Raw genomic sequence first — 17,098 nt, 5'->3', positions numbered from 1 at the left:
AAACACAAGCAATTAACACAGCATTACATCCACCACTATACTGGTACAGATATGTAGATGACATGGTTTCGGGATTCAAATCTACAGAACACATACTTAATTTTTTCAATCACATTAACTCTATACATCCCAACATTAACTTCACATGTGAACAGGAAGAAAGCAATCAAATATCATTTCTTAACCTCAAAATTACAAGAACCGACACACAATTCAAAACAGAAATCCACCGAAAAATCACATGAAACAAAACAAAAACTCAACATACTAAGAAACCAAATAAACACAACCATAAAACTATGCTCACCAGATAAAATTAACGATGACTTAGACAAAATAAAACAATACTTCATCAACATCAATAAGTTTCCTCCACAAACCGTGGAAAACATTATACGCACACACCTAGACAGAAAGCAAAATCAACCAACAAAAGTAAATATATCTCACGAATCAAAAAATCACGTAACCATATATTCCCGACATCAGCAGACAAATAACCAACATTTGGAAAAACTAGTAACAAAATATGACATTCCAGTTAATACCAAATTTATTCAAAAACATTTATAAAATACAATGTGATAACTGCCACGACTTCTATATTGGAGAAACAAGTAGAAAAATGGAAACCTGATTCAAATAACATAAAAAGTCACCTTCACACGTTTTCGAACACTGCAAGTCAAATAAACACAACATAACCATAGAAAACACTCAAATAGTAAATAAAGAAACAAACATAAACAAATGCAAAATTAAAGAAGCCTTACTTATACAACAACTTAAACCCAAAATAAACCAATATAAAGGAACGCCTTTATACCTATATTAATATAATAAAATAAATAAATTATATATTCAAACATCTAACACCGCCCTCTACATTCCGACACTCAGTTACACAACCCCTTCCAAACATGTGGTCAGCTTCCAGTCAGTTACCTCTTTCTTTGTGAGCCTGACGATAACCGAAGAAGGTTGAAACGTTGTTCGCTCTTCTACGTAAAATATTTTCTCAACCCAAACAAGCCGTTTTTGCATATGTAGTATTTAATATTGTTTCTTATGAACCCCCAAAATAACACAGAAAAAGGCTGAGTTTTGTGGACAACAGCGTTCACTGTTATGAGCACAGACGTGTAAAACAAACAAACTTAGGATAAAAAAATCCAAATTTACAACTATTGGCTGCCTAAAATACTCCTTCACAGCTGTATCTCTGAGACCTGAAAGATCAACTCCATGGAAAGAATGCTGATACCTGTAGATGCCACGTATTACACGTTAAAATCAAACTATTCATGTTTTAACACACTATACACACATGCTATATATAAACCCAAACACAGAGCTGCAATATAAAATATCCCACAACTACAATGGTATATACACATATTAACCCTTAAACGGTAGGAATGTTGTAGGTAGCAACATCAACTAATGATGGCTACCATTTAAGGATTAATATATGAACCTCTTCTTGTTAAAATTCAAATAAATTAGTTTTATGTTTTTTGGAAGCACCTAAAATGCATCTTATGCTATTTCACCTGATAACTCAATTAAAATGTCTATGTACATGTTACTTTCCACATACTGACAGATCTATTTTCAGTCTGTCTTTTTACATTATTAGCAAGAACAAGAGTTTAATAACAAACAAAAGTTCACAACATCTAAAAACCTGCACTATTCAGACCAACTGGAATGACACATAGCAATCTATGTTACGGAACGACTTGAAAACAATAAGTACAGTGTGGACTGGAACAGGTTAATGTTTATTTTTGTCGTCAGTTTTACTGATGCCACAAGACATCAGAATTACGGTACATATATTTTTTACATTATTAATTTACTTTAATAACATATACTTATTATTTTTAACTGAATTATGCTGTTGAATAAGCAAACTCATTTTGTTTCTCTAGAGTTGGTCAAAAAAACAAAAACGTTGACAGAACAAAAGTACTCTAATAATTATTAAACTTGACAGCTGCATGTCAACTATACAACATCTGCTATATCCAGTGACAATGAAGCCTTTCACAAAATATTAGGACTCAACAGGATGGCTTGGATACAACAAAAATTAGTAGTGGTCTAGAAACTATCTACATCATTAGTTTTCAGAAACTGTTACGGCATAAATAAGGCTAAGTGAATCATAATTACCATCACTTTTATTTAAGTTATTCATAACTCAGATTTTAATAACACAGTATTATTTATTGTGCTTTCATTTGAATTAATTGTTCCAAAAGCTGGTGAACCAATCATAGTATGAACAAAAGAAAACATCCATGTAGAAGGAAGTACAACAAAGATTAAAGTTTTCAGCTACACAAGATTATAAAGAATTAACTTTAAAATTGAATAATACACCCAATGAATGTGTTGTGATAAAAAAGGGGGAAAATAGATAAAAGAAACTATAAAACTCACCAGAAGTTTGCTTTGTTAAGCTGTTCCATAAAGAGTGCAGTATCTGTAAATAGGGCTATGTGGAGAACTCCTCTAGTTGGAAACATCTTACCTGTTACAGTTTGTACATTAAAATAAGGATTAGACAGACTGCAATCAAGCTGTGCACACATGCATATACAGAACAGAATGTTAATTACCACAACATTACATTCACTTGTATTCTCAAGACAGCTGGTATTGCAAACTCTCTTTGTTAACTTGAAGTTGATCTAAGAAGGTCAAAAAGAAGAGCAAAAAGTTGCTCTGTACTTTACTTTAATTAAAGTTTTAATACCCATACCAGCTGTCTCGAGAATACTTTTTTACTTCAAGTAAGTTTCTCATCATCACAAAATGTGTACACTTTTTCCATTGTCAAGCTGCAACAGTTTGTTGGTATTGTCAAGTTAGAATTTATTATTACCAATCATGTATTCAAATAAACTGTACCCTGTATCATTGATCTGAAACTAGGCACTCACTCCATGTTTGCCGTAAACACCACAGGTTTACTTCTGAGCAAGATGATAAAAACGATGCAAAAACTTCAATATCTTCAGACCACAATATTATGTACAATTCTGCTACTGTGATATATGACTAATACATGCAGGCAGCAACCATATTTATGCCATAACTGCTGCATATGAATAATCAGATATTTTTGTATTTTTGAGTCTCGATAATAAAGTAGTACTGCTGTAACAATAGATACCATTGCTTAGGTTATGCCATTTTAAAGTAACTACTGATAATGGGGTTAAAGCACAGGCTAGGACTATTTACCTTTACATTTACAGAACTCTACATTTTGAATATTGTGTTTCAAATATAGCACGGGGCTTATAACCAGGCTGGTAGGCACCAAATTGCTACTGTGTTTCTCAGTTTCTTTCTTCAAATAAGCATCTGACCAAGTAGAGTATAAATAACGTAAATATGGTTACTGAAATAACGCGACAAACAACCATGAATTCAGCCACTATGACGAACACATGCTAAATTTACTGGCTAATTAAAATTAATATAAATTTGCCACATAACTAAAATTTTTTTCAATCTAGCACAAACAAAATTAACATTGAAAACACACACTAAGAACATGTTAACAGCAACTATAAAAAGTGGTATTTTATTGTTAAGGAAGACAAAAGGTATTGAAAGAAAGAACATAATTTTCTTGTATATAATCAATTTCAGGTGAAACCACCTTCCAAGCAGCTACTAGTTTACTTCCCATCATAAACATGGCTTCCTGTAAAACAAGTGGAAATCCAGACCTGTTTACCATAAAACTAACATTTGTAATAATCTAATCTTTTTTATCATTTCAAAATAAAACACCACAACATCAATAACAGATATTATATAATCATTTTCTATATAACTACAAGAATACTTTCTGACAGATGTACAGTTCGTATCAACAGCTTCCTTTGTATATATCACAATTTACTCTTTAATTAAACCTCACAACTGTGATATACAAAATCCTTCAAACTTTTCATGGTTCATTATCTGATAAATACAGATAAAACATAAGATAAAACCCCAGGTTATTAGAGATTTACTAAATTTGTGTTATTATTTGTGGTTCAGCTGTTTGAACCTTCAAGAATTCAATGAGATGATGATTCTGATTCAACACACATTGCAGCACTCACCGCTTGAGCTGAGCCACTTCTTCGCATGAAGATAAGTTTCTAACATTCTTTCATTAAATAACATGTACCCCATTGGCTCTGAAATTATTGTATCCACCATCTCTGGGAGTGATATTTCTTCGATTTTTCCTGGTATCAATACAATTTTTTCCGATACTTTGTTATTGTAAACCAAGGTCTGAAAATAAACACAAAATATCTGAGTTATCAATGTTCATAAAAACAAAAGTGTATATATATATATAAAGATTCTGAATAGAAATATTTAGTAAACCTTGTACATTTGTTTGGTGTGTATTTTCCAAGATTACACTTCCTGCAAACAATTTTTTATAGTTCATTTAAAATTTAGGTTAAAATTAACTTTAAGAAACTGTATTTGAATGCAAACAGTGGTTCATCAAGTGAAATTTATGTTACTATTAAATTTGCTACAACTTTGTTACTGTGGACCTCCTATTAAAAAACATTCGATTTTGTAATATAAATTTAAGGATATTAGGTATTTCAGTTTAAAATATTTTATTTCTATACAAAACAATGTAATTTAGAAAGGTATTATTGCATGCATAACATTGCTAGTCTATGCCAACTGAAATTAAAGTAACAAAATCACAGCAATCTATAAGGTCACACAAAGTTATCTGTGAGCTAATCCATGTATAAAAACAAAAGACCAATGCATGGCCAATGCTGTGACAAATAATAGAATCAAAATTGAAAAACATTTATTTTTGGTAAGAATAACAGGATCAGTAGTAGGCACAAAACAAAGGGTGTCATGACAGATTCGATGAGTGTTCTGACAAGCCAATATTTCAGTAAGGTAGGTAAGTATTCAGTGTTTATTGGTACAAAGCTACAAGGCTATCTGTGCCAGACAACATGTGGTACATTATAGATATGGGGCAATTAAGGTAAAAAGTAAAATATGTAAAATTAGAAACTGCCAGGAAGACTGAAGCAAGAAGTACACCCTTGCTATCAGTCACCTGAAGTTGGCCTTCCAAAAGAATTGGATGGAGACAGATGAGAGAGAAAGATGAGCCAGTTTGTTTTCGATATTGATGAGAAGAGGGTGGTGACTATCATGGAATGATTCCAAGGCCAACAGACAGCTGAGTGAGTCCGTATATATTGTACAATTTGTATATTGCATTATTTCAATATGATTTAGGGCAAGGGAGATGGCATACAATTCGGCAGTGAAAACAGAAACTGTAGTGGGGGTGCCACAATCAAACTATTACAAACCATGGCTGAGCCCACTGAGTCACCTGATTTAGACCCATCTGTATATATAGGAATAGATGGATCACATGGAAGATGTTCAGCAAAGAAAGAGCAATATTTCCAATCGGGTGTATCTGCTTTCCTCAGATGACTCAAAGATAGGTTACGATTGGGGACAGTAATTTGCCATGGTGAAATAGGCTGATTTGAAGAAACTGCAATGTTATTCAAGGATAAATCCAAATATTCTAATTGTGCCTGGATATGGAGACAAAAAGGAACAACAGCAGATTTTCTGTTATCAAAAAATGTGGTCCATTGTGGTTGGAAAACACAACTCCAGGTAGGATGTAGTGGTATTTCAGTAAGAATAACAGGATCAGTAGTAGGCACAAAACAGAGGGTGTCACAACAGACTTGATGGGTGCTCTGACAAGCCAATTTTTTAGTAAGAATAACAGGATCAGTAGCAGGCACAAAACAGAGGGTGTCACGACAGACTTGATGGATACTCTGACAAGCCAGTGAAACTTATTTTATGGGTGTTTTTAAGCAGTAGTGTTGGTGTTTAATCTCATAAACTCCCCACATTTTCCTAGGTGTAAAATTGACTAACAAACTAGACTAAAGTCTCATAAGGTTGGTTGCCTGGTTTGGTGTTTTATGGTGCAAAGTAACTAGGTAATCTGCACCAAACATCTGGTGAAAAGTTAAAAATTAAAGCAAAAGTATTAAAATTCATGAAACAAAATTAAGGTAAAACAAAATGATTAATTTTTGAATTAAAAACATAAATAGCATTAAATCCAATTTTTATATCTACTCTACAGCAGTGAGAGAAAAACTACAGTAATGCAAGTTGTAAATGACTTTCTGTAGCATAACTGTAATTACCTTAACTCACCAGGATGACTAACGGATAAGTTCAAAAATTAGCATTAGTCACCTAAAGTTGGCCTTTCCAGTCTTGGTTTCGAGTTATTTGTCTTTACAGCCATTTTCTAATTTCAAATCAAACTAGACATACTTTCATTCTTAAAAGGGAATCACATTAAAAAAAAGGTCTAATTTATAAATTTAAATACAATTAAAAGATTAATGGCCTTTAAAAAAACAAAAACATTTCCAAGGTCGACAGTGTAACCATCTCCAATAACACTGTCTAACGTTACAAATAAACCTTAAGACAGAACATATTTAAGATGGTGCCGTCGTTCTGACTCTCAACTATGGCAAGAAAGTAAAATGTGGCTCACTGTGACCTGAGTATTACAAAGATAAAAGAAAACGATGAGTTTAAAAACTATGGCCAATAAATAGTCTAGTTAGAACAACTTCCTCTTTCCGATTCTTACGGAAGCATGACCCCCAAAGTCCAATACATGGTTTTATTTGGAAAAGCTTGTTTTCACATTGCTCACCTCAAGTTGACTGCCAACTGACACAGAGCAGAACCTTGAATACAGGACTATAGTCCATGTATGGAACAGGCACAGCAGTGATAGTGCCAGAGCAGACAGACTTAGCTGCAGTGTCAGCGAACCCATTCCCACAAATACCAACGTAGCTGGTATCATGAAAAACTGGATAGAAGTAGGTGTTAAAGAGAAATGGGCCAGTGATCCATAGTCTAGTTTCAAACAAATAAGAGCACGATATATCTTTAGCATATAACACTGATCTGTTCCCCAAGTGGTGTAAAAGAAAACACAGAGGATGTTCAGTGATCTTGTACATTAGACCCACAGCTGCTTAATGTGTGGTAAAAAGGTCAGCTTACAGTCAAAGATAAGCCCCAAGAACTTTGTCTCAGGGACCACATATAGCACAATTTCACCGACACAGAGTTCAAGATCAGGGTAATCACCCCATTGGCAGCAGAAGTGCATACAAACGGTTTTAGAGAGAAAGAAGTTAAAACCTTTTGCTGTGGTCCACTTCAGTCAATGATTGAGGACAGTGTGTAGCTGCCACTGAATATATCTCATGTTCAATGATTGACATGAGATGTGAAAGTCGTCAACATAAAGCCTGTTTGCAACAGTGAAAGGAAGTTGTTCAGTGATGGCACTATTCTTTATACTGAAAAGTGTGACACTCAAAATACAACCCTGAGGGACTCCAAGTTTCTGTAGAATAGAACAGGAAAGTGTTGAAAGCACACGAACTTGGAATTGCATGTTCATTAAAACTTTTTAATAAAAATGGGCAAATGACCATGTAACCCATATAAATGGAGGTCTTGCAAAATGCCATACCTCCATGTTGTATCATAAGCCCTCTCAATGTCAAAGAATATTGATACAAGATGTTGTCATTTGAGAAAATCTTCTTTGACTGACATTTCAAGTTGAATCAGATGATCCATGGTGGAGTGCTATCATTGGAACCCACAATATGTGTGCAATAGGAGATTGTTTGATTTGAGGAACCAAACAAGACAAACATTTACCATCCTCTCTAAGATCTTACAGAGACAGCTTGTTAAAGCAATTGGATAGTAGTTTGAAGGAATTTTGGGATCCTTCCAAGGCTTAGAGAAAGGTAGGACAAAAGATCAGCACTGGGTATCAAGAAAAACGTTCTCCTGCCAGATCTGGTTAAAAACAATAAGAAGAATAGCAAGACAAACAGGAGATAGATGTCGCAGCATTTCATAGTGTACATCAGGTATGACCGATGTACTGCCAAACCGGTGAAAGGTGACTTCGAGTTCCACCAGTGAAAAGGAATGATTATAGTCACAGAGACAATCAACTCAAAAGGAAAGAGGTGATTGCTCTGCCCGAGTCTTGAGGGCAAGAAAGATGGAAAAAGAAGCAGAAGTGCTAGATACCTGGCAAAAGCTTTCAGCTAGAGTATCGACAATGGTCAAAGTATCAGCTACTTCCTGGCCATCAGAGAACAAGTTCGAGAGGAGGACAGAATTATATTGCCCTCTGTCATTTCATATCTTGTCCTATATGACTTTGGAACTGGTGATAGAAGATATGCTGGTTGTAACTTAATCCAAAATTCATTCTGGCTTTAATGTTTTACCCACCAAGCACGTGCATAAGCCTACTGGAAAGCGATAAGGTTCAAGGGTATGGGATACCTACGAAAAGTATCCCAGGTCCAATTTTGAGCAGCTGTCTGTACAATACAGTCAGTTACTACTGTCACACAATCGTTTTTTGATGGCTTACAGACAACGACAGGATCAAGTTTTACGAGAGCAGTGAAAGAGAGCCAGTTTGCTTGATCCAGCTTCGTTCTGGGCATGCGGGTCGAGTGGCATCAACCACGGCCAGTCTCTATCATCAAAGTTATAGGAAAATGATTACTGTCTCGTGGATTATTGTCAACCCTCCATGAAAAGTGGGAGAAAAGTAAATAAGAGCAAATTGAGATCAATAGCAGTAAAGGACTAACTAGCTGCATGAAATAAGTATAAGAACCAGTACTGAAAAAAGAAAGGTTGTGATCAGAGAATATATGCTCTACATAGTGACCCTCTCATCAATATCAGCACTTCCCCATAGGGGATTATGTTCACATTTAAAAATGGAGACTGGAACTGTTCAGTGAGAGCACTAAGGTCTAACTGGTCATAGGTCTCTCCAGTCGACAGGTAGAGAGAACAAACAGTGATGGCACAACCCAAGGAAACACTGATGGCCACAGCCCCCATGGGCGTGTCGAGTGGCAAAGAGAGGGTGGGCACATGCTTATCAACCAACAGTGCCACCCCTTCATACACTCGTCCATCACACAGCCTGTCATTTCTGTACAAAGAAAACTGCTTAAGGTGACTCTATCAGCTAGTTTCAAAAATGTTTCCTGTAAGGAAAGACATACATGATGGTAGAAAGCAATTGGTGCTGTGATGTCCTCCAGATTAGAATGTAAGTCTCGACAGTATCACTGCATCAAGGTGGCCATTTTTATTTACGTGTAGGCAAATTGTATGGAGAGCCCTTATGTTTACAACAACGTCTTTTTTCGAGGGAGGTCTACCGACCTCCATGAATTCTGCCCAGGTTGACTTGACAGGTCTTTGTTGTTGAAAGAGGATTCCAGCAATTGAGGATGTGAACGAATGATCGTTTTGCATCTTGGAATAGAAGAAGAAGATGTATCCAAGGAAATGCTAGTACTTGGAACCAAAGGAAGTGAATCTTGGGGTTTGCTGGAATGAATGTTAGGAACAGAGATGGGTGTTGACATTGATTCATGAACTTTTTAATATCATAGAGGTCAAAGACTCTTAATATGGTTTGAGAATTATTATTTTGGAGGCACAGAGAGATCCGTCTGCACTCCCACTGTAGTAGTGAAACAAAATGCAGTAGCATTCATCTGAGATGAAGTGTTGGACAGAAACTTTCGAGCCTCAAGATAAGTAATGTTTTGAATCATTTTCAAACTCTGCACCTCTTTTTCTTCCAACCATTTAGGGCAAGAATGAAAATAGGATGGGTCAGAGCTATTGCAACTGACACAATGAGGGTCCATTTCACACTCACAGGCATCGTGGTCCTTGCCACCACAGCGAGCATACGTCAAGGAACCATGGCATGATGTCTTCCAGTGACCAAATGTCTGACACTGAAAATATCTGAGAGGGTTTGGAATGTATGGCTATAACTTGCAATTAAGATAATTTGCCTTGACAATGGCAGATGGACATGGTGATGTAAATGCTAAGATGAGGACATTGGTCAGCATTATAATTCTATTTTTGTGAGTGGAGATATGCCTCACTGCAGAAAATCCTTGGGTGAAGAAACCAACAAGAATCTCTGACTCGAAGTTGTTCTTCAAATACCTCTCAACAATAACTCCGTGTGACGAATTCAAAGTAGCATGAGGCATAACACCTCAATAGATATATCCCAATCACCTTTGAATGTGAGAGGAATTCACTGTGTTGAGATGTGGATGTTTCCCACCAATATGTTATCAGAGCAAAGCTTTTTGACTGAATTTGGAGAGCCAGCAAGTCCCTCTCATCCCTTCTGAATGAAAGAGGGAGACGCTTGCCCTAAAGGTTTGTCTGAAAGAGAATGTAGTACAAGAAAATATAAGAAAATGAGGCACAGGTGTTACAGATGTTGCAGATTGCTGCTCAGAATCTTCAAGATGTGGTCATTTACCTATGGACTGTTTTTTCACTATTTTATTTAAGTTTTTATTAAGAGGATCCATAATAAATAAAGAATTTTTTGGTGCCTGCTGACTCAACCCATCATGGAGCCCTATGAGGGGATGCACTACAATACCAAACAAGAGTACTGCAGCAATGTCAGGATTTCATGAACACCATACCCAAACACCAGCATCAGATACAATGTCCACAACACCTGCTGAGAACATCAAACACTGGTACTCACTTGACCCTAGCCCAAGTGTACCAGCTGATTAACCATAGGGGACCCACCCCAAGGCCAACCATCTTCAGGAATTCAAGGCCAAAGTGGCATGTTAGGGTTTGACCCCTGAAACACCAGGATCCTCTCCTCCCTTTCACAGATCACCATGCACAACAAACAGGTGGGTGGATGTTTAGATCCCAGAGGAGGTAAACTGAAAGAACAGAACCTTCCCTGGGAGGTCCCCTCATCACGTACAGGGATCCACACTGAGGAGGACTGATAAAAAATGCTTGCTAATAAGAAAATAATTATTCACACATGATTATATAAAAAAAATGTGGTAATCAGCTATTCCATGAATATTTAACAATGAGAATATTAATTCTCAAAAGATCCCACCAATCTGAACTTCACAGTAGGAACCATGCTCCTCACTCTCCAGAAAAACAGTCACAAAAACATTTAATTCTAACATTAGTATCACCATAGGACAAGAATCAACCATTACTGTGCCATATGAAAAGAAGTGAGCTTTAAATACTAAATATGATTATAAAAAATTAAAAATCAAATAGGCATTGTCTTACCTCTGCATGTTTTGCCATAGAACTTGCTTCCACGCATACACTTTCTTAGCTCCTGCTTGAATGGCAAAAATTGATAAAATGCCAGAACCTGCACCCACATCTAGAACAACCTGGAGACAAATATATCATATCTGTAATAATATCAGTATAATCCTCACAAGTTACAGTAACTTCACAGAAATTGCATTATATTCAAAAGTTCTAATTTTCAATTCAATTGGTCCTCTCCTAAGATTTATAGAATAAAACTCAAACCAAACTAACTATATCTGCTGTTATGAGATGGACATTAAAGAAAACCAGACTTGTAGAGGTAAATCAGGCAAGTATATTATTGTATACAGAGATAACATGAAACTGTACCTTGTCTTTGAAGTCTTCCACATTAGACAAAATTGCTCTTTGATAAGTTGAAGTCCTTATTTAATCTTGCATCATGTTCAGTTGTTGAGAAATATATTCATAAAACTCGAAAAAAAACAAGGTTTAGCATGAGAGACATCCATAAAACTAGATAAAAATAACATGGTTTAGTATGAAAGACATCCATAAAACTAGATAAAAATAACAAGGTTTAGTATAAAAGATATTCATAAAACTAGATAAAAATAACAAGGTTTAGTATGAAAGATATTTATAAAACTAGATAAAAATAACAAGGTTTAGTATAAAAGATATTCATAAAACTAGATAAAAATAACAAGGTTTAGTATGAAAGATATTTATAAAACTAGATAAAAATAACAAGGTTTATTACATGGAAAACAGACCTTCTAGACAAAAACTTTATCAAAGTGGTTTTATTTATTCATACATACTGTGCAAATTCCTCTTGTCACACTTAATGGTCAAACATAGTGTGAAAAAAAAATTTTTATTATATAAAAAACTGAGTTAAACCAGCAGAGAAGGCATAAGGAAACAGACCGTGGTATATCAAACATAAAAGTTGATACCAATATCAATAATCTACAGAGAACTCAAGTCTTGAGCTGCAGTACAACTTTGTCAATGTTAGTTTATTCAGAAATATTTTAAAGATATGTGTAACTTTAAAACATGCACTTCTGTTCTTTCATAGTAAGATAAAATTTAAAAATTGGAATACAAAGGTAGTCAAGATATTTTATAATTAATTCAGACCTGACAATAAGTAATATGAATATTTCAGCAGAACAGCAGACATAAAGGTACTGTTCTAGTAACAGGAAATCTCGGTGACCAACATGCAAATTACTAATTTAATGTGATGATTTTGAAACAAAAAAAAATATTGAAGTATAGAAGGAAACATTCTCTTGTCCTAAATGTCTCTTTATTTATCTGTTAAATAAGTGTTGAAATATTATTTAATGTGACTTGTTTTTTAATTAACTAGTGTTAATTATACTACAAAATCTTGATAATAACTTCCAAATGTAAATTTCTTTATTTAGGTATTGTTTCTCTACCTTCTGATAAATAACACAGTTCACCTCCAAGGTTTTTGAAAATGAAGTCTTTTCCAGCTATACAATAATTATCTTATGTTTAGGACAAATGATTTTATTAATGGTACAATAAATTACAAATTATAGATTAATCTGTGCTGAAATTTTGACCCATGTCTTGCAGTCATGAAATTTTTATTTTTCAAATGCCTCATATAATTCTTTTAAATTTTCCATTATAACTTGTGATTTAAGCAGTATCTTCAGCAAATGATGAATTTATTGTTTTAATGTCTATTTCATAAAAAATAGAGGTCAATTTGAAGTCTAAATATGAACTTTAATAATAATAATTATTATTGTTGTTCAATATGAATTAACATACTAGAAGTTGTTAACTTACAACGACAAATCACAGAACTTTTCTGAAATAAATTAGCAGTTAAGCTGTACTGTCTAAGCTTAGTTGTCAGTATACATTACTCACTGAAAACAAGACTTTTATATTGGTCAGTGACCTCTAAAAACAAGACCATTTTATTAGTCAGTGTCCTCTAAAAATAAAACTTTTTTATTGGTCAGTATCCTCTGAAAACGAAACCCTTTTATTGGTCAGTGTCCTCTAAATACAAGGCCTTTCTACTGGTCAATGTCCTCTTAAAGTTGCTCAAGGAATACTGACAAAACTCAATTTTAACAAATCTGACAAAGAAAAAACAGAAAATTAAATACATGAAAAACATCCTAGATGATAAATTGTTTTCATATGACCTGTATGTGTGTGTGTGTAATACATGTACACTGGTGAATAAGGGTACACATTACAATATATGACACATAAAAGGTTTCTGGGCACTACATTAACAAGTCTACTAACATTTACCCCTGAATGTGTAGAAACATCCATCTATTCTGCAACATGCTACCATGATAATCCATTCACACTGTAATCAGCCTCCAGTGGTCTATAAAATTCTAGTACATTCTAAAAGTAAACATTTTAGTCAGTGGTGGGATTCAGGGGTTTCGCAGGGGTTCGCGCGAACCCGTTGATGGCTTCAATTATACCGTCGAATTGTTGATGTCGTGGAAACATCTCCTTGAGAGAACCCCTTCTTAAAATTTTTGAATCCCACCACTGATTTTAGTTATCACAATTTCTGAACACCCCGTATACACATAGATGTAAAACAAACTTGAAAATATTGAAGTGCTGAGGCATCATCCGTTCTGCGTGAAAAGACCGAGTCTTTTTCTCTCTTCTTAAACTTCTCTATCACCTGATGAAAAATCTGAAAAACTGAAAAATATTTATAAATTCATATAAGGAAAGTATAACAATCTGTTAATACATCATTAATTTTACAAAAATGAGTTTTAAAACTATTACTGTGAGCGTGTGTGTAGTTTTGAGCAAATTTCATTCAAATGTTTATACCAAGTATCCAGAATATAACATCAGCTTCAGAGGATTTACTTTTAATTTACAAAACAGACACAATTAACACATAATTAAATAACTAAGCAACAATATTTTAAAGAATCATACCAAGTACTTAACATAACTTTAACAGGTACAGCCAATTAAAAAAATACTGAGCTTACGACACCAAGTACTGAACATATTTCTAAGGACCTATCTGCAAATAGCAATAAGTTGATGGATACACACTAAAATATAGAACTAATATTTTTTAGAATTTTGTACAAAGCTATTAGAGGGTTATATTTATATATTGTACTGATAAAATTATAGTAAGTAATTGATAATGTGGGTTAGCTGATCATCATATGAGCCATCAAAACAACTGATATCTAATTGTCACATCCTTATTCTGAGAATCCCAGTGAACTGTTTAACCTTATACTCTAGATCCTCTATTATCAGCATACCCAATGACTTGGTTGGAGACAAACACTCACCCCGTGTGTTGGGAAACTGGAGCAGTATGCTGTTACCATCTTTAGTTATGACAAAACACTGGTTTCCTACAGCTGCAGTTTCATCATCTTTTCTCATCTCAACCTCAAAAACAGACTCAGGGCCATTAGTTCCTTCTGCTAATAAAAGAAAACACACACACAATAAAATTCTATTTACCTGTTTATAATAAACATGATAGCTTTTCATTGCTGAGGCTATGTCAGGAATAAGATTCAAAACAGGAAGTCATCAGTTACATCAGTGTAGGTATAGTTTTATCAAAACAAGGAGGTATCAGTTATACCAGTGTAGGTGTAGCTATATCAAAACAAAGAGTCATAAGTTGCGTTAGTGTAGGTGTAGCTATATCGAAACAAAGAGTCATCACTTACATCAGTGTAGGTGTAGCTATATCAAAACAGAGTCATCAGTTACATCAGTGTAGGTGTAGCTATATCAAAACAGGAAGTCTTCAGTTACATCAGTGTAGATATAGCTATATCAAAACAAAGAGTCATCAGTTACATCAGTGTAGGTGCAGCTATATCAAAACAAAGAGTCATCAGTTACATCAGTGTAGGTGTAGCTATATCAAAACAGGAAGTCTTCAGTTACATCAGTATAGGTATAGTTTTATCAAAACAAGGGTTCAACAGTTACATCAGTGTAGGTATAGCTTTATCAGAACAAGGGGTCAACAGTTACATCAGTCTAGATACAGCTATATCAAAACAAGGAGTCATTACTCACATTAGTGTAGGTATAGCTATATCAAAACACGGTGTCATTAATTACATCAGTGTTAAATACATTAGTTGAAACTGACATCCCCTCAACAAACTATATCCACAGTTGAAACACTGAAACATATCTAATATGTTGATGAGTAAACAACAAAGAGAAAATGTATTTTTATAGCTTTATATTTAAGATTATTACTTATCTTTTAGCTACATAAATATGACTTTCCCTACTGTGTGTGTGTGGGTGTACTTTTCAAACATTTTAAGAGTTCCTCCAGGTTGTTGCTTGCATGCCCTAAGTAGTAAAACCCTGGTTATGTTTGTATCTAATAATAACAGAGTAAACAATGCATGTCAAAGCTACACTATTATTAAAGAAGTATCACTGTATCCTAATTATTTAAGAAATGGCCACCACATTACACCTTCATAATTGTTTGTACAAGTAGAACACATACATAACATTGCAGCATAAAAAGTAATGCTGTGTACTAAGTCATGTACGAGTTCAATTGATATTGATAGTGATATTCAGTTCAACATAAAACTATAAATAACGCATGGAAACCAAACAAACAACTAATAGCACTGATAAAGCAACGATGACAGTTCATGGCAACAAGAGATAGAAAAATAAAAAAACAAATTAATAGTATCAGAAACAAAATCAGGAGAAATTAAATTGTTAAAACAGGAAAAATGGAATAACTTCTGCTCCCAACTAAATGAAAAAACATATCCTAGAAAGTTTTGGTCACACCTAAAAAGTCTCACCAACGAAGACATAACACAAAAACATAATAACACCTTAGAGCACACTAACAATGAAAAAAGCAGAACCCTTCAGAGAACAACTAGAGTACACTTTCAAAAAACATGACGACTCAGACATGAACAACTACTTTTACAATACAGTAAACAATCATGTAACAAATAACCCAAAATTATACAATCCATATTTCTCTGTCAATATCAACAACAACAACACCAATAACACAAATGATTATAATACTTTACTGCTTACCAAAAATATCACACTAACAGAACTCGAACAAGCAGTTAAGACTCAAAAAACAAATCACCAGAAAATGACGACATACAAAGAATTCTCATCAAAAGAGACATTCCGAAATTATTTCACCATCTATTAGTAAACTTTAATTTATCATGTTACTCTGGCTACATCCCGGTTTTGTGGTAGCAAGCCAACATACTAATGTTCCATAAAGAAGGTAAGCCAGCCAATAAACCAAACAGTTATCGACCGATCAGCCTGACCAGCTGTGTAGGCAAAATTCCTGAAAAAATAATCTGTAATAAACTGTCCACATTCCTGGAGATAACATCAAAATTATCTGAGGAACAAAACGATTCAAAACATTCAGACAAACAAAAAATCATTTGGTTAGGTTAACTGAAACAACAATAAATAGCTTTAATAAAAAAGAATGCACTGTCGCTTGCTTCCTCGACATCGGGCCTGGCATGGCCAAGCGCGTAAGGCGTGCGACTCGTAATACGAGGGTCGCGGGTTCGCACCCGCGTCGCACTAAACATGCTCGCCCTCCCAGCCGTGGGGGCGTATGATGTGACGGTCAATCCCACTATTCGTTGGTAAAAGAGTAACCCAAGAGTTGGCGGTGGGTGGTGATGACTAGCTGCCTTCCCTCTAGTCTTACACTGCTAAATTA

At 34.7% G+C, this 17,098-nt stretch overlaps 1 protein-coding gene across 1 annotated transcript; it reads right to left on the bottom strand.

The window, feature by feature from the left end:
• Positions 1-790: 790 nt before the first annotated feature.
• Positions 791-16,827, bottom strand: LOC143243839 (histone-arginine methyltransferase CARM1-like). Its single transcript, XM_076487530.1, is given in 9 exon segments — positions 791-1,264; positions 2,449-2,539; positions 4,134-4,311; positions 11,311-11,345; positions 11,348-11,420; positions 11,674-11,778; positions 13,937-14,040; positions 14,664-14,801; positions 16,432-16,827. Coding segments are annotated over 8 exon segments (894 nt in total). The 5' UTR covers positions 14,761-14,801; positions 16,432-16,827; the 3' UTR covers positions 791-1,053.
• Positions 16,828-17,098: the final 271 nt, after the last annotated feature.

This window comes from Tachypleus tridentatus, chromosome 2 (genome assembly GCF_004210375.1).
Source record: "Tachypleus tridentatus isolate NWPU-2018 chromosome 2, ASM421037v1, whole genome shotgun sequence".
NCBI lineage: Eukaryota > Metazoa > Arthropoda > Merostomata > Xiphosura > Limulidae > Tachypleus > Tachypleus tridentatus.
Note: the sequence above shows the minus strand (reverse complement) of the source record. Positions and strands in the feature narration are given on the sequence as shown.